General features: G+C 59.0%; 1 protein-coding gene across 1 annotated transcript; it reads left to right on the top strand.

Annotated features, from left to right (window-relative positions):
* Window positions 1-864: 864 nt before the first annotated feature.
* On the top strand, window positions 865-14,150 carry LOC141732673 (vasoactive intestinal polypeptide receptor 1-like). The gene is made up of 13 exons (XM_074561957.1): window positions 865-1,249; window positions 4,445-4,568; window positions 8,027-8,134; window positions 9,067-9,176; window positions 9,441-9,538; window positions 10,025-10,157; window positions 10,792-10,945; window positions 11,642-11,702; window positions 11,999-12,065; window positions 12,176-12,267; window positions 12,510-12,639; window positions 12,958-12,999; window positions 13,262-14,150. Exons 1-13 carry the CDS (start codon window positions 1,067-1,069, stop codon window positions 13,352-13,354), a joined length of 1,395 nt encoding a protein of 464 aa, XP_074418058.1. The 5' UTR covers window positions 865-1,066; the 3' UTR covers window positions 13,355-14,150.
* Window positions 14,151-18,165: the final 4,015 nt, after the last annotated feature.

Raw genomic sequence — 18,165 nt, forward strand, 5'->3', positions numbered from 1 at the left:
ACGCCTGGGGGGGACCCTGCGGGGGGGGGGTTCGTGGTGTGTGTCCGTCACGGGTTGCTCCGACACCCGGGGTGCACCAGCACCCCCTCTGCTCCGCTCCGCTTCCGTACCGGTAGGTTACAGCACCCACCGCCCTGGTAGCACCAAACCACCAAGATCACGAGCTCAACCGAGACCGAAAACCTCATTTTGGGGTAGAATTAAGGTTATTTCGCCAAGCCGGCCGGACACCCGGTGCCCACCCAGGGCCTTTCTGGACAGGGGGTGCGTTTGGGAAAGGGGGTCTGGGGTGTCGGCGGGAGGCGAGCAGGGAGGATGGAGCTGGGGACGGGGATGTGCCAGGGCCGGCAGGGCTTGAAGGAGCATCACTGCCCCCCACCCCATGTGCCGGCGTGTGGCCAGGCATGCACACACGTGTCAGGGCATGTGTGTCCCGGCATCGCGGCATCTCCTTTGAGCTCTCTGCCTTCCTCTAGCCCTGCCTGGAGTCGGCTGGGGAGCGTCAGCACCCTCGGCATGTCCCCCGCGCCCCATCCCGACGGCACCCCCACTTCCCACAGCCTTTACCCGGCGGTTTTCCGGCTCAGCAGCATCCAAGGAGCAGGCGAGAGGGCTCCGTGCCCTCCGCTGCACATCCCCCTGAGCCCAACTGGGGGTCCCCGTGTCCCTGACGGGAGCAGAGAAGGGGATGCTGGCAGCCCGGGGGTGGCCAGGCTGGGGTGTCATGTCCCCCCCCGCCGCCCCTGTGCTGCTGCTCCTCGCATCCAGCCCTCTGCGTGGGGAGGGGGAGCGGAGGGTGGAGCCTGCCATATTACCAGATCCAGGAGCTGTGACATTCATTTTCGCAGAGAGACGGAGCCCGTCGGTGCTGGGCAAGGGTGGGGGGGACAGACAGAGTTGGGTGGGCACAGGGAGCGGGGTCAGGGTCACCTGAGTGGGACCAAGCATCCTCCACGGGAAAGGGTCCCAGAGGGAGGCGGCAGCAGGACAGGGCTGGGAAGGAGCAGCGGAAGCGGGGTGAGGGGGAGCAGGGTGCTGGGTCGCCCCCCTGGGAGCCGGGGTGCCGATGTGGCCCCCCCACCCACAGGGCCATGCAGGAGGAGCCGGGCTGTCCCCAACCCCTCGGGGACTGAGCTGGGACACACGTGGATGGGGCAGCGCAGGGTTGGCTCCAGCCATGGGGGGCCCACGGCGGCTCCCCGGTGCCTGCACGCTGCTGGTTCTGCTGCTCGCGCTCCCCATGCTCCGGGTAAGTGTCCCCAGGGACGACGGGATGGGGAGAGGGTGGGCGGTGGTGTGGCTGTCCCTTGCCTGTGACAGTCACTTTGGGGGCCGGCTGGCCCTGGGGAGCGGCATGCCCGCGGTCCTGGTTAGGGGTCAGGTCTCCCCCAGCACGTCCCCATCTCCGTCCCCATCCCTCGAGCTGCCCAACCCCTGGGTGACACCGAGCCACAGCCCTGCGAGCTGCCGGCACCGCTGCACCCACTCGGGTGCTTTCACAGCAGCTTCTGGGGGAGGATTTGCGGGCGTGCAACGCAGGGAGGGAGGTGGGCGATGCCGGGACCCCACTGCACATCCCGGGGCTGGGACAGCACTCAGGGTCCAGCCAGGGTCAGCCGGCAAAGCTCCGGTGGGGTTCAGCTCCAGGGGATGCTCCAGAGCATCCCCAGGGAGGGTGACCCCCTCTGCCCTGCCCAGGGGACGGTCCCCTCCATCCTGACGTGGGTCCTGGAGGAGGGGGCTTCGCTCACACCATCCTCCAAGGCTGGAAGGAGCCCCAGACCCCAAGGGCTTGGGGGAGCACCCGCAGGCGCGAAGGTTGGGATGGCTGGAGGGCGCAGGGGGCAGGGACCACGCATTGGGTGCTCCCCATCGCTGGGCAGACCCAGGGGCAGCGGGTGCCCGCTGAAACGGGGGTGACACAGGGGGGTCCGTGCTGCCGGAGCAATGCGCCGTGAGCCTGGCAGCCATGCGGCAAAGCCACCCTGGACTTGTCAGATTGCTCCGGCTGCAAATGCCAGGGGGTGGAGGGCTCCGGAGGGAGGGGGTTTCGGCTCAGTGTTTCTCTGCAAAGCCTTCGGGATTGCTCCCGGCGCTGCCTCGCTCCGCGAGTTCTTTAGCTAACATGGAGGCTTTGGATAATGGGAAGGAAAAGAAAATGAAAAGAAAGGGAAGGGGGGGAAAGGAAAGGAAAAAGAAAGGAAAAGGAGAGGAAAGAAAAAAGAAAGAAAAAAGGCAAAGGGAAGGAAAAGGAAAGGAAAAAGAAAGGAAAGAAAAAAGAAAAGAGAAAAAAGGGGAAGGGAAGGGAAGGGAAGGGAAGGGAAGGGAAGGGAAGGGAAGGGAAGGGAAGGGAAGGAAAGGAAAGGAAAGGAAAGGAAAGGAAAGGAAAGGAAAGGAAAGGAAAGGAAAGGAAAGGAAAGGAAAGGAAAGGAAAGGAAAGGAAAGGAAAGGAAAGGAAAGGAAAGGAAAGGAAAGGAAAGGAAAGGAAAGGGGAAAGGAAGAAAAAAAAAGAGGGAAAGGGGAAAGAGCAGGGAATGCAAGCAGGACCAGGGGAGTACCAGAGGCTTTGAGGGCTTTCTAAGGAGAGCGATGGCATCAGGCCCCTTCACAGAAGGGGAAACTGAGGCACAGCAAGGAGTTGCCTGCCCTGAAGCAAGCTCCAAAGGGAGCACTGCACATTACCTGCTCCGCTGCTCCAGCAGCCATGCTGCGCGGCCATAAATAATAAAACCCAGCAGCTTTACAGCTAAAAGGGGCTGCGGCACCTCTGCCCAGTCCACGTCCTTCCTCACTGCAATGAAGCACTGTGCTTCCTCCGTGCTGTGCCCAGCAGCCATCCCCAAAATGTATTTTGCAGACCTGAAATTTCCTTGTAAATCTTGTGTTCGGCAGGAAAAGAAAACCAAATCTCCTGGGAAAGGTGAAGGAGCCCCAGGGGAGTGGCCGCACGGTGGCCAGGCCAGGGCAGGGGAGGACAGGACTCAGCCAAGCGATGCTTTAATGTCCCAGACTTTCCTCCAGCCCTTGAGTCCGCTTGCCCACCCTCATCCCTCTGTTTTTCCAGCTTTTCGCTCTCTGTCCTCACGCTGAAAACCATCAGCAACCCAATCCCGTCTGCTTGGCCCCACACATGCCCCAACTCCGGATGCTGCAGCCCCGACTGCATCCCCTCATGGGCATGGATGGATGGGAATGGGCATGGATGCTTGGGAATGGGCATGGGTGCATGGGAATGGGCATGGATGGGTGGGAATGGGCATGGGTGGGAATGGCCACGAATGGGAATGGGCATGAATGCTTGGGAATGGGCATGGGGGCATGGGAATTGGCATGGATGGATGGGAAAGGGCATCGATGGGAATGGGAATGAATGGGAATGGGCATGGATGAGTGGGAATGGGCATGGGTGGGAACGGGCATGGATGGGAATGGGCATGGATGGGTGGGAATGGGCATGGGTGGGAATGGGCATGAATGGGAATGAGCATGGATGAATGGGAATGAGCATGGATGAGTGGGAATGGGCATGAATGGGAATGAGCATGGATGGATGGGAATGGGCATGGATGGGAACGGGCATGGATGGGAATGGGCATGAATGGGAATGGGCATGGGTGCATAAGAATGGGCATGGATGGATGGGAATGGGCATGGATGCTTGGGAATGGGCATGCAAAATCCAGCCTCAATCTCCCAACTCTCCATCTGGAAACCAAAGGGGTAAACCCCAAATGCAGGGAATTCCAGGCAGATTCTATCCCAGGGCTCTGAGCCACCACATCCCTTGCTTTTTTGGGAGCTGCGGGGTCAGGACATGCTCCTTGGTGTTTCAGCACTTCTGCTAGCAAACCCCGGAGATTTAATGAGGTCATTGCGCCCATTTTGCAGCATTGCCCCAAAAAGCTGGGGAACGGGAGAAAGGGTGAACTCCAACAGCCATAACCGACGCCTCTGATGAAAATACACCAGCCTGAACGGGAACAAAACCCCTGTGAGCAAAACCCAGCCGGCAAGGGAAGGATTAGACCTGCCCAAATAGGTGTTTGGTTTTTTGTTTTGTTTTTGGTTTTTTTTTTTCAAATCTCTAATTACGTGGTTTCCTTCCTCAGGCTTTGAACGTGCTCGCCTCTGCCCCGCTGATGGGGTCGGCCCCTCCGTCTTTAAGCTCAGCTCCTCCGCGTGGAGCTTGAGTCTTGGCGGAGCGGTGCCCTTAAGCATCGCAGGCTTTCAGAGGGAATTAGAAATAATCGCCGTGGTTCTTTTATGGTGTTTACAAGGCAAACAGTAGAAAGCTAAGGAAATGTCAGGGTCCAAAAGCACCGTTACGTAGGTAGGCTCTCCTGGGGCCGGCTGCAGCAGAAATAGTGAATATTGGCTGGTACCCCGCCTGCTCAGGTCTTTTAATGCCCGGCATCCCACCCTCTGCCCTTTCCTCCCTCCCAAGGTGCGAGCGACACATCCCGACTGCTCCGTCGTCCTCTATTTCCAAGAGCGAGAAGCTGAATGTCTGGAGATGATCAGGAGCGAAAGGCAAACGTCAGCCCCCCCGGGATCCCCCCAGCAGCGGGGTGAGTGCGAGCCGCCCGCCGCGCACGGGGCTCGTCTCCCTCGGGAGGAGGGGGGGGATCTGCTGAGGGGGGTCTTTGGAGGATGATCCGTGGCGGGGGGAGGCGAGGGGGATGCAGAAAAGCAGGTATTTTCAGGAAAATGGAGAGCGGCGCCGAGGTGAAGGCTAAGGACAAGAGGAAACGGCCTCAAGTCGAGCCAGGGGAGGTTTAGGATGGATATTAGGAAAAATTTCTTCACCAAAAGGGTTGTCAAGCATTGGAAGGGGCTGCCCAGGGCAGTGGTGGAGTCGCCATCCCTGGAGGGATTTAAAAGCCGGGCAGACGTGGTGCTGAGGGATGTGGGTCAGTGGTGGCTTGGGCAGTGGTGGGTCGATGGTGGGACTCCATGATCTTAAAGGTCTCTTCCAACCAAAACGATTCTATGATTCTAAACGTTCCCGGAGAGCCCCGAAATTGCTGCTGCAGGGAGAGGTGGGGGCTGAGATTTCACCGGGGAGGTACAGGGGGGCTGAAGGATGCAAATGACCGCAGGGGCTGAGTGTCCCCCCCCCCGATCTAAGGCAATGAAACGATGGAGAGGGCCGTGGCCCAAGCAGAGCCTCCTGCCCCGCTCCCATCCCCCCACAGACCGACGCTCCGGGGCCGGGCAGGACAATGCAGAGCCTTGGTCGCCAGCACGAGCGTCGCGCGGCGCGTGTCACCACTTCACCCCTTCCTAACTCAGTTACTTTTAATGCTAAAGAGGTTTCGAGCCACTTAGTTTTTACACATCCAGGACGTTTAAACCAATTATCTAACTGAAAACCAGTTTTAAAGTGCTGCTTTTGTACTTTTTTGGGGTTTTTGTTGGTTTGGGGGGGGGGGGGGATTGTTGATTTTTCTGTTTTGTTTTTTTTTTTTTTTTTAATTGCATTTCAACTTCCATCCAAAAGCAGCGTGGCTTAAATTCTGGGTAAAAATGATCACCTAGTGGATAAGAAGTGCGTCATTCAACGGATTTCATCTACTACAAATGTAAAGACGAAGCATCTCAATAGATGCCCGTTAAGGTGCATAATTGCTTAAGTAACTGCGCGGAGATATAACGTATCATCCAGCTTAGCAGAGAAAAGCCAAGTTGATTGGAAAACATCCATTTCGCAGCCCGGATCGTGCCAGCCAGGGGGAAGGAATCTCACTGTGGGAAAATAAGCAAGAGGCATCAATGCGTAATTAAAATCAGTATTTAAGCCCAGGTTTCCTGCTCGCCTGCCGCCTCCGCTGCCCACCTGAACCGAATTTATCCCTTCCCCCATGCTCGCTTGTGCCAGCGCGGGGACGGTCCTGCGGGGGGTGACGCTGGAGGGGATGGCTCAGGTGCGCTGGACGCGGTGGCAGTATAGGGTGAAGGAGCAGGACAGGGACCTCAGGCTTCAGCATCCTGCCAGGGAACCCGCCGCGGGGCCCTAAAACCGGTTAGAGCTCACGTTGGCGACGCTTTCGCTTCAAAGTCTTGCTCCGGCGCTCGCAGCATTTACTGCTCCGAAATAGCCGGGAAGAAATAACCTGCTGGTGAGGTGAGGCTCGGCCGATCTCTTTTGGAGGTCTCCAGATACCAGTTCGAGCAGCAAGAAATAGGGAGGCGACCCCGGCAGGTCTGCACGTAATCAACCAGCAGAAACGCGGAGCAGGAATTTCCCATCAAACTGTCTTTTGAGGGGAAAAAAAAAAATGGCCTTTTCGGCCACGTGAAGGAGAACATGACGAGGGTGATGTAGATCTCCGGGATGTTTCAGCCCTCCACCGGGGAAACGGGAATACAGCAGGTTGCTTTGGGTCAGCCCAAACCAAACACCTCGGGCTACGCCAGTTGGGAGCTCGGGGACAGGGGACAGTGAGAGGATGGGGTGTCTCCTGGGGACCGACAACGCGGGGACGCTGAAGGCACAGCTCCCGCCTGCGAGGTGGGCAATGAGACACTTGGCAGTTCCTTTGCTCGCGGATTTTTTTGCCCTTTCCCCCCAGATGTTGCCTCCATCACCTCTCCTCCACGGCAGAGTTGTCCCCATTTTGCAAGCTGCTAAGAAATGTTTTGGGTTTTTTTTTTTTTTTTGGATGCCGCAGCAGCCCAGGAGAGGGAAACAGAGGGGGAAGGGAGATTTAAACCTTCCCTCCCCATCCGAACGGAGGGGTGGCTCTATTCACTGGGATTGCACCGCAGAGCTGCGTGAATCCCAGCTCGATCCCGGGCACCACGGGTGGCTCCTCTGGCTCCCAACCAAGCGGTCCCGCAGCACCCACTGTGCTGGAAGAGCTCGCTGACACAGCGAGAGATGTGTTTATATATAAGGGGATGGCTCCGTCAGGCAGACCCATCCAGATATTTCACTCAGCCTCCAAGAAATGAAGCAACCGCTCTCAGCACCGGTCCCAGCAGCTGTGCTGGGTTCACCTGTCCTCCGGAGCAAAAATGAAGACGTACCTTGACGTTGTAATGACAGCCCTGCAAATCCCTCCCAGCCTGGCCGCATACCTACAGACGGCTTTGCTGAAAATCAGAGAAAACTAATTAGACTTGTCTGAGTCCACGTTCCCTGGCTGGGAATAGACGTGGCTCCAGGTTAATAATGTATATCTACAAGGTTAATAATGTACATGTGCAAGCAGGAGAGCTGTCCTGGGAGCGTGATGTCTATGTCTCATCCCGGTGTGCTGCAGCACTAATTCTCGCTTTTTCGGCCGTTCTCATTTCCAAGGCAATTGGAGAGGCATTTAAAGATGAACTTGGTGCTAGAGAGAGAAGCAAAACATGTTTAAGCTGATTGTTCTTCAGCAAGTCTGAATTATAGAATAACAGAATCACGGAATCACAGAAAACAGAATGGTTTGGGTGGGAAGGGACCTTAAAGATAATCCCTTTCCACCCCCTGCCCTGGGCAGGGACACCTCCCACCGGACCAGGTTGCTCCAAGCCCCATCCAACGTGGCCTTGAACACTTGCTTTCTCCCATCCTCCTCCTTCGGGCTGGCGAGATGTCCCGAGCTGGGCCACCACAGCTGCTGGGTGCAGAAATCCAGCATAAACCCACATTATTTTAGATGCCACCAGGAAAAATCCCAGCCCTTCCCGCACCTTCGTCCCCCGGCGTCTCCCCGCAGGAGCTCTGGCTCTGATGTAGCCCCAGGAAATACCAGGTCCCATCTCGCCGCCGGGCCAAAAGGAGATCTCAGTGGGGGGGGGAGGCCGTTCCCAGAACTGGAGCCGGGACGCTCCTAATTCCTGAGGGGGTACGGCATGGCCCCGTAGATCGGGTGACGGCCGGCCGCTCTCAGCTCTCCCGTTACACCCACGCAGCCGTGCCTGCTGCGGGCTGTGCCGGGCACCGGGGGGGCTGCGTGTGTGTGTGTGCGTGTCCCCAGCACGTCCCTTCCCGGCGGTACTAACCCTCCCTTCCCTCCCTCCCTCCCTCCTTCCCCAGGCTGCCTGACGGAGTGGGATGGAGTGAGCTGCTGGTCGGCCGTGCCCGTCGGCCAGTCCCGAGCCGTCGCCTGCCCCGACATCCTCCACGTCTTCAAGAAGTCCAAAGGTGCAGTGCTCTCAATCCAGCCCGGATCGCTCATCCCCTGGGACCCAGGGCTGAGCTGCACCCACCCCTGCCCGCTCGGGGTCCTTGTGCCACCCCAGCCCTTCCCCTCCGGTCCCACAGCTCCTGCCCCGTCCAAAAGCTTGACATATATTACAACCAAAGCAGGGGACAGGCAAAAGCAGAGATGCAGGGTTCTGTCACGCCAGGAAAGTCCTCAAACCCTTTCATCACCCTGTAGCAAGCATCCCCTGTGGGCAGAGCGCTTGGGGACCTCATCCTCCAAGCGGGTGACACCAGGAGAGTCCCCTAACTGCTCGGCGCCCTCCTATCCCCATCCACACACCAGCCTTACGCTCCTGACCTGCTCGGTACCACTCCAAGCCCCGCGGATGAAAAACGCGGTGTAAGATCATGATTATTTCAAGGCCGCGCACCCTCCCGGGTCCCGATGCTGCTGCCGGGGGAGCCGCTGCCTCCATCCATCTCGGAGGCAGCAGAGTGTGAAGGAGAGCACCCAACCAGCCCCCACGGCATCCCAGCGCTGCCTCGGCTGGGCAGAGGCGATGGGGGGTTGGTAAATGCTTGCTTTAGGGCAGAAACAGCTCAGGAGAGGCTTGATGAAGCCCTTGCAGGATGAAAAAAACCCTTTTTTTAGCCTTAATTCCCTCCCGCTGTTGAGGATTCATGTTTGCTTTCACATCCTGCCTTAAGATGGCCTGGCACCTCCGGCACCGGAGGACAGAGATGTGATGTGGATGGGAGGGACGGGGCAGCCAGGCCATTCGGGTGCCACGCTGCTGTCACAGCCAGGGTGCTGGTGGTGGGGTCTGGGCTCCGTCCCGGAGAGCAGGGTGCCATCCCCAGACGTTTTGGGGGTGCCCGTGCAGAGGCGATGCCCGTGGCTCTCGTGAGGTCCCTTCTTGTCGCTGCAGCGCTGATCCGGAGGAACTGCACCGAGTCGGGATGGAGCTTCCCCAGCCCTCCCTACTACAATGCCTGCGAGCTGGAGGCCATTGGCAGCAACAACGACACCGAAGCCAAGGCAAGTGGGTCCCCCGGGGGGGTGGCCATGGGGCACCCTCCCTAGCATCACCCTACCCCACGTTGCCCCATGCCGTTGGGCAATGAAACATGAAGATGAAGATGTCTTGTTGACCTCATCCTTGTTGCTGGGATGCCTGGAGGGATCTCAGCTTGGCTGGGCACAAGCCAAGGGCTGGGGCATCACCCTGCCACCTCCCTGCCCGTCGCAGACCAGCTCCTCCCAGCCCGTGCTGCCTCATTCCGCTGGTGCTTTCCCTTCCAGAAAGGCTATTTTGTCACCATGAAGGTGCTTTACACCTGCGGCTACTCCACCTCCCTGGCAGCCCTCTTCCTGGCCATCGGCATCTTCTCCTGCTTCAGGTAGGGCTCCAGCGCTGGCTGCTCCGTGGGCTGGAGGAAAGCGAACAGGGGATGGCTGCTCTCAGTCTCTCCCCTCCCAGAGCAGCCAGGCTCCATCCCTGCCAACACGGATAACCAGGGAGGCATGAGACGAACCGCAGCGTTGTCCTTTCCTGCTGACACAAAGACTTTAAACCCTCAGGTTGCCCTTTCAAGCTTTGTTTTCGCAGACCTCGCTGTGCTGCAGAAGGATGCTCTCAGGAGGTGGCTGGAGGATGTGCCCCAGCACACCTCGTCCCCGGGCAGCAGCTTCAAGCACAGCACAACCCCGTCCTTCGTGATTTCGGAGGAGGAAAACCTTCTCCAGGGCTTTGCGCTTGACCACCACCAAGACATGGCCCCCTGGGCTGGGGTCCAGCCAGGGAAGTGGCTCCCAAAGGAGAAGCTTCTCCTGCCATCCGCTTTCTCTGCTCCGCCCTGGGCACAGCACATCTCTTCCTCCCATAGGAAGCTTCATTGCACCAGGAATTCCATCCACATCCACTTCTTCACCTCCTTCATACTGCGTGGGGCTGCCGTGTTCATCAAGGACGCCGTCCTCTTCTCGGACGAGTCTGTCGACCACTGCACGATGTCGACGGTAAGACGCCGAGTCCCAACCCTGACGTGGTGGAGGAGAGGGCACCATGAGCTGAACTGGAGGGGTCTCGGTGGGTTTGTGGTGGATTTAGCATTGCAAAGAGGAGAAACAGAGAGGCCGTGAACCTGGGGAGGGGGGAAGGCTGGTTTGGCTGGACTTCAGGAGGTTCACGACAGCATCTTTGCATGGGCCCTGTCTCCAGCAAACACATTCTGCCTTCAAAGCTCTCCCTGGTCTCGGAGAGCGTCCCAGCAGGGCTGAAGCTCTGCACAGCCCCGGCAGCACCGTGTACATGAAAACAGACCTGGCGCCTCCGGATGCGTGGATTCGGGGTTGTCAGTAGAAACGGAAACCCCTGCGCGCAGCCCAGATACAACGCTGCGGACACCACAGACACAGGTTTCTAAAGGTCCTCCGGTAACAGCCTGCGGCCGCCTGCCCATGCTGCGCAGGCAGAGCGGAAAATGCCGCAGGTGACATGCGGCGCCGGCGCAGCATCCCTGGGGCTGCGCTGAAAGGCCATCGCAGGTCTCCTCGACGGATGGACGGAGAGGCTGCCCACCCCCTGTGCCCCCAGGACAAGGTCTGACACCAGCCCGCCCTCCTGAGCCTTTCCCCCTCCTCATCCTCACAGGCGAACTGCAAAGCAGCCATCGCCTTCTTCCAGTACTCGGTCCTGGCCAACTTCTACTGGCTGCTGGTGGAGGGCATGTACCTGCAGACCCTGCTGCTGCTCACCTTCACCTCCGACAAGAGGTACATCTGGTGGTACATCCTCATCGGCTGGGGTGAGTGCAGGGGCCCCTGGGCAGATCCACCCCCCTCTGGTGAGGTCCCGTTGACATAGACTGGGGTCTGCGCCGCCTTCGGGGATTGCCTGCTTTGTGGCCCACCTGGACAGAGGTCCACAGAGGTCCCCATGGCTGCTCTCCGTGTGGCCCCCCACCCCAGCATCTCTCTGCATGGCCTCGTGCTCGGTCAGGCAGCACGGCTTGATCCTTGCCCTTGTGGCATGTGTGCAAAATCCCTCCAAGTGGAAAATGTTTGCTAATGCCGATCAAAGAGCCTTTGTAGCAGCATCTGATGACCTTTAAAGGTCCCTTCCAACCCAACACATTCTATGATTCTATGATCTGCTGCCCACCCATCCTGAATGTGGTCAGGATGGGACAGAGATGGGTCCTTCCTTCTTCCCGCATCCATCTGGGGCTGGAAATGCCCGTCCCGGGTGCCCGGGTTAGATGCAAGAGCCCAGAGAGGGGCAGGATGGTGGCCAGGAGGTGACTTGCAGACAGGCACATCACCATCAGTGGGCGCCATCTCCTTTTAAAACCTGGAGAAAGGGGAAAGGTTGTCACTTTCCTGCCACCTCCAGGGCCTCATACCTGACATAGACACGTGTTTTTGGGGACAAGGGATGGGGGGGAGGTACGGGGGCTCCCCAGAGCCCCAGGGTGACTCCGTACCCTCGCCTGTCCTTGCAGGCATCCCCATGCTGACGGTCTGCGTCTGGGTGGTCACCAGGCTGCAGTACGACGACCACGGGTAAGAGCAGCCACCCCTCTTCTTGCTGCAGGCCAGCTCGGCCACGTGTCCCCCATGCAGGTCGTGGGGGGTGCGGGGGGGACGAGCCTCATGCATGGGAGGCTCAGGAGGGGAGAAGTGGGGCAGCACTTTATTTTAAAGCTATTTCTATTTTCCAGTGGGGCCCATACTGCGGCGGGGCCCCGTTGCAAGAGGTGCTGTGCAACCGGGGCAGGGGGCTGGGAGGGGGGAAGCGGGGTGAAACCTGGGCTAAAAGGGTGCGAGTGGGTGGCAGAGCCGTTTCTCCTCACCCCCAGGTGCTGGGATGACTACACCAGCCTGTACTGGTGGGTGATCAAGGCTCCCATCCTCCTGGCCATATTTGTGAGTACGTCCCCGGAGCATCCCAGCCCCAGAGCCGGGGGGGTCCCATAAGAACAGGGGGACCCAATCAGGGGTCTGTGCAGAGCCTGAGACATGGCTTCTCGTGGCAGGTGAACTTCCTCATCTTCCTCAATGTCACCAGGATGTTAGCACAGAAGATCCGGTCCCCGGACATCAGCAAAAATTACAAGCAGCAGTACATGTAAGGGCTGGCTCGGGCAAGGGGGAGCTCCCCTCACCCCGGTTTCTGGGCAGACCCAGGGCAGCAGGGACCCTTCCCTGGCAGAACACAGAGGAGGAGGAGCATCCTTGGAGCCTCCAAGACCTCCTTTCGCGGAAAATCTATTTTGGGTTAAGACCAAGGTCTTGGGAAGGGCTTGTCTCGCAGGGTAGGAGGACCACCGCTGGCACCCAGGCCACCGCTCATGCCACCACTCTCCACAGGAGGCTGACGAAGTCCACGCTGCTCCTTATCCCTCTCTTCGGGGTGCACTACGTGGTGTTCGCGCTCTTCCCCGAGCACATCGGTGTGGATGCTCGTCTGTACTTTGAGCTGGTTCTCGGCTCCTACCAGGTACAGGCCGGGGCAGATGGGTAGACAAAAGCCCCATGAACCCATCCTGTCCCATCCCAAGATCCCACCAGGGGACCCTGGGATGGGCTGCTGGGGCTTTGCACGCTTCTGGGAGGGGACAACACCCCAGGCACCCCTCAAACACCAGGGATAAGGCACAAGGGTTGGGGTCTCGTGCACGTGCACTGATGCCATACACCTACCACCCGTAGGGTGGGGTGAGAGGTGTGGGAGGATGCTACAAGCAGGCAGCGGATGAACACAGAGGGGTCCAACCCTTATTCCTTGGGTGAAATTCTCTCTTTCTGCCCTTTCCAGGGGTTCCTGGTGGCTCTGCTGTACTGCTTCCTGAACGGAGAGGTGCGTGTCCCCCCCATCACCAACCCCCTGGGCACCACAGCCACACACGTGGGTGCACAGACACCCCCAAGGGTGCACCCCAATGAGCGCGGCATGCACGCAACCCCGCACGTGTGCACACCGGGGCACGCAGACATGCATGGGGGTCCCCATCCTCTGGTACCCCAGATCCCTTGTCGAGCCCCGGGTGCAGCTCCTGCCCCTCCGTTGGGTGCTGGAGGGTGGTCCTGGGTGCCAGCACCCGTCCGTGGTGTCACTTCAGGTCCAGGCTGAGATCAAGAGGAACTGGGGCAAGTGGCAGTCCTCCATGGAGAGCAACGTCTTCAACCTGGCGACCCAAGACTTCACAGCGTGACGAGGACTGCGTTCCGGGTGGGGGTGGGGGGGAAATACCTCCCCGAGGATGGTGGTGGTGGTGCTGCCGCAAGGCTACGGTCCCAGAAACGCAATAAAAAGGATTTTGTAGGTCCTGGGTCTGGCAGATTTGGGTGGTGCAAACGGCCGTTGGGAAAAGCTCTGCCTGCTCAGGTGCTGGTGGCTCTTGAGGACCCCAGAGGCGGTGTCCTGCTCGCCCAAAGCTCTCCCCACATTTTGGTCGGTGTTTTAGGCGAAGGGAAGAGAGCTTCTCGCCCTCTTCTGCCCCGGGCAAGGGTAGGAAACACAAATATCATTTCACAAAGGGCACCTGGCATTTTTCCTTTGGCACTGGAATGAAAACTGAAGCAGCCCCAACGCTGATGGGATTTACTGCTGGTTATTTTCCCCTCCTTCCTTGGTTTACAAAATTATGGGAAGACGCCTAGACACAACACCCAGGAGCCATTCTGGGAGGAGGAGAAACAAATACAGAGACGGACCAAGCCCCACAGCTCCCTAGGTGAGACCCCCGACGGTCTCATGCCTCGGATCCCCCCTTGATTTCCACAAAGTTTCCCTTTCTCCCGTGCCTGTTGCTTCCGCTGCTCTCGGTGCCGGGGCAGACGGTCCATCATCCCCACCATGCCAGCTCCGAGGAGCTCTGCAGCTCGCCAGGGGCTTTGCACCAGAGGGACGGGATGGTTTGCAAGCAGTGGGGCTCACCCGTCTTCGCTGGGGATTCGTTTGCCTGGGGCTAGTGAGGATTTGGCCAATAAAATATTGTTCTGAAATCCAGCATTGCTTTTGAGAGGTTTGGTTTGCTCTACAAAGGCAGATAACTTGGTACCAGGCTTCCTAGAGGGTAGAAACCCTGCCGGTGTCTGTAATGCCTGGAAATATTCCCCAGGGGGGAGAAATAATCTGCTTTTTCTCTGCCTGGTGAAGCAGCCAGGCTCTGGGCACGGCCACGGAGAGGAGATGGAGGAGGAAGGTGAAGAAAAGCCCAAGATGGGTGTATCACGGGCTGTCCCAGAGGTGCTGGGACACTGTGTCCCCTCCGGGTTGGAGCTGCCACCGCCACGCCACCCTGTTTGTCCCCAAGAGCATCCTTCACCCTCCCTGGGCTGAGCTCCTGCCTTGGAAAACGCTGCCTCCAGGAGCGAGAAAGGCCTCGAATGCCCTTTCCCCAAACCTCCTGGCGTCTCCCGTGTCCCCAAGACCCCGGCCACCCGATCTCGGCGGAGCTTCTCGCAATTCCCGGGTTGTAATTTCTCCGTGTAGCCACATGTCCTTCCTTAAATAAAACCCACTTGTTGGCCCCTTTCCAGACTGCGGGATCTCCAGAGATCCCGCCCGGTCTCAGGAAGAGGCGTTGAGGGAAGGAAACCGAGCCCCAGACTTGATTTGAGGTGAGATGGAAGATGCATCATTAAACAACACCCCCTCGGGCCAGCAACACCCTGCGTTGCCGGCCAGAAAACCTCCAGAGGAGCCCGGGAACTGTCAAATAAATGCCTGCCTGCAGCCGTGAAGAGACCACAGGTGAATAAATATCTCTCTCCATCATTAGCGAGGAAGATGCTGCTTCGGCAGGGCTGGGAGGCAGACAGCAGCAGCGGATCACGCCAGGGCTGGGTGTGCTGGGTGGGAACCTCGCGGCTGCCACAAAGCTTTGAAAAGCACTGGGTTTTGCATGTAGTTTCAGCTGCGAACGGGCCTTTCTGGGTGCTAAACCTGCCCCCGCAAATGACCCGCTGGGTTTCAACCCCGTAGTTTCCGTGGCGGGGCAGAGCCTGGGAAGGCAGGAGGCCACCGTGGGCGCAGGAGGGGTGATGTGCCACCCCCACGGGGACTGCGCGTCGCCTTCAGGCTGCAGGAAATGCTGTCCAAAGGGTTTGCTGCATCTCTAGCATGGACCATGTCCTACAGACACATATCTGGGGTGGCTGAACCTAGGCAGAGCCGGGGCAGGTTTTCCCCATCTCCCCTCCAGCAGGGTCTGAGCGACGCAGGACTCATTTCTTTTCTAACGCTTGGCAAAACGGGACTTTTAGAAGACTCTGAATCTGTGAAAATATTGACTTTATAGCCAGCTACGGGATATGGATTTCAAGGTCTCAGTGTCTTCAAGCTCACCAGGTGCGGGGATGAGGAGCGAGACCCGGGCACTTAACCCAAGCTGCCGACAGGATTATTTCATACCATGAACGTCACGTTCAATATAAATCAGAAAGTTTGCTGGGGAGTTCTGTCTCTCTCTCCCTTGACGGAGGTGGGCCGGAGGACTCCTTGCCCCGGTGCCAGAGCCCTGAGCCCTTCCCTTCCTCCCGAATCTGCAGCGCTCGCAGTGTCCCACATTGGCTGTCCCTGCGGGTAGTGCACGGCTTCCTATGACGGAACGGGCCGAATCCTCCTACATTTATATTGGTATCAGGACCAATACTGGTTCTTTAGTATTGTTAGTGTTCGTTATTTAGTCTTATCCTATTAAATCTCTTTATATTTCAACCCTCGGGTTTCCTTGTTTTCCCCGATTCCCCTTCCCGGGTGGGGAGGGCTCATCAGGTGATAGAATAATTGCCTAAAGGAGGATAAATTGTGAGTTTCTCCAAGTATAACATTGCGGTCTGGGGGAACGCAGTAGCCTGGGGTCCCGGGGGGGGACCAGTAGCGGGGGGGGGGGGGGGGGGGCTCGTCCTGCCCCGAGGGCAGTGGGGTGTGCGGGGAAGTGCGTGTGTGTGTGTGTGTGTGTGTGCGTGTGTGTGTGTGGTGGGGGGGGGATGTTTTGCCGGTGGGTGGCACTGCGGCCCCGCCACACCGCCGCGGGCACTGACATCGGATCCAGGGTGTCAGCCCCGCGGCGCGCAGCGTCCCCGCAACAAGGCGCCGGGACACGGGCTCGGCCGGCGCGGAGGGACCCCAGAGCACCCCGGGGGCTACCGCCTGCTGGCCCTGGGTGCCGGCACCCAATGGTTCTGCCCTGAGAGCACCCAGGGAGTAAGGTAAGGGGCCACGCCGCTGCGGGGGGAGAGTTGCACCCGGCCCCGCGCGTCCCCTCAAGGCTCCGGCAAAAGCCGGGGAACCCCCAGGATCCCCCTCTGTAGCCTTGGACAGGGGAGGGTTAACCAGAGATGGGGATGGGGATAAGGCTGAGGGCTGGGAGAGCTGTGCTTTTGCCTCTTGCTTCTTTCCCTGCCCGCATCCCCTGCTCCTCCCCGGGGCTGCCAGGCCGCCCGCCTTGGGTGCCCAGGGTGCCCCCATGCCTGTGCTCGCACCCGCTCCTTCGTCCCTGCTCCGGGATGTGCCCGGATCTGCGGCTGGGGGACTTCACCCTGCAAATGCCCCTTCCCCGTGCTTGTTTCCACCCTGCTGCGTGCGGGCAGCTCCGTCTCTGCCCAGCCCTGCCTGCACGGAGACCAGCCAGGGCTCAGCCCCACAGAGCCCCCATGGATGCAGCCAGTCGTCCCCAGCAGGGCGAGGGGCAGGATGCGCCCAGCGCCGGCAGTTTCGGGGGAAGGTGCCAACCAAAGCACCTGGAACACCTCGGCGTCCCTTAGGCTGTGCCAGGCATTGCCTTTAGCCCGCCCTGTCACCCCAAGGACACAGTTTTTCTCCCAAATTAGTGTTGTGAGTACCCCTGGGTACCCCAAGCTCCCATTCCAGTTGGGATTTAGCTGGTTTTGCAGGCAGAACCGTGCCCTTGTGCCTGCCCAGTTGCCCAGCTGGACACCCAGGGTTGCTCCAGCTTCCCAAAGGGCAGAAGCCCCATCCCGGGGTTTCCACCCTCACATTCCTCACCCCAGGTTTGCTCCAGGCCAGAAACAAAGCAAAAAAAGACCAGTGCAGCTTGCACAGGCTTCCCGGCGGTGCCGAGGCTGGGTTTGGGGCAGCTGGCAGCTGACGGGACCCGGCGAACATCCCCTGAATTTCCTGCTGTGACCAACGGAGCAAGCGGAAAGTCCCCAGAGCCACAGGGGGAGGAAGTCCCTGTCCCTGCCCTCCCGGCCCGCTGAAACCACCGGCCGCTGGGTGCACGGGGAATGCTCTTTGCCCGTGGGTACAGGCTGCTGCTTTGCTGCTGAGCTCCCGACGGGCTCCGGGTGCTCTCTGCCCTGGATGTAGCAATCCCTTGGGAGTTCCTCACTCCCTCCTTCCCTTGGCTTTAGCTGCTCTGAGCCCAGCCTGGCCTCCAAGCCAGCAAAAAAGAGCCCTGGGGTCGGTTTTTAATTGAAGAAATCAAAAGTTACGCTTCCCAAAGCACACCTTCAGCATCTCCCGCAGGGAGCTAATCCTCCATCCCACGCTGCACAACCTCTCCCGCGAGAGCTAAACCCGGTCTCCTGCGCTGCTGTATTTCCATGGTCTTGGACAGAAAAGGAAAATTATTGAGCAAAAAGCAGAATTGAGCCAAGGAACTCCACTTCCCACCTCCCTGGGTGCTCAGGTTCGCAACCTTGGCCCTGTTTTTATTGATTGCATGGGACGCCAGCGAGCAAAGGACCCCCGCGGGCGAGAGGCTGGAGGCAGGGAAAGGGGAATTGTCATGGGAACACAACAGCAAGGGATGCCCGGCTGGGCAGGGCAGGTGCTTCAGCTCCAGTAAAGCCCATGCCAGCAGGGGAAAGTGGCTACAGCGTATTTTGTGACCGGACGAGCAGCAGAAGAGTTGCACAGAGTTGGAGAGATGACGGGGAGGGACTCTGTATCAGGGAGGGGAGCGATAGGACGAGGGGGGGACTATTCTAAACTGGAAGAGGGGAGATTTAGATGAGATGTTGGGAAGGAATCCTTTGCTGTGAGGGTGGTGAG

This window comes from Larus michahellis, chromosome 18 (genome assembly GCF_964199755.1).
Source record: "Larus michahellis chromosome 18, bLarMic1.1, whole genome shotgun sequence".
NCBI classification, from domain to species: domain Eukaryota; kingdom Metazoa; phylum Chordata; class Aves; order Charadriiformes; family Laridae; genus Larus; species Larus michahellis.

Excerpts from the sequence above, each read along its gene's own strand:
- LOC141732673 (XM_074561957.1), top strand. The coding sequence starts at position 1,067 with ATGTGGCCCCCCCACCCACAGGGCCATGCAGGAGGAGCCGGGCTGTCC. Across the intron at positions 10,946-11,641 it reads GTACATCCTCATCGGCTGGG|GCATCCCCATGCTGACGGTC; the intron begins GTGAGTGCAGGG and ends CTGTCCTTGCAG. Across the intron at positions 13,000-13,261 it reads ACTGCTTCCTGAACGGAGAG|GTCCAGGCTGAGATCAAGAG; the intron begins GTGCGTGTCCCC and ends GTGTCACTTCAG.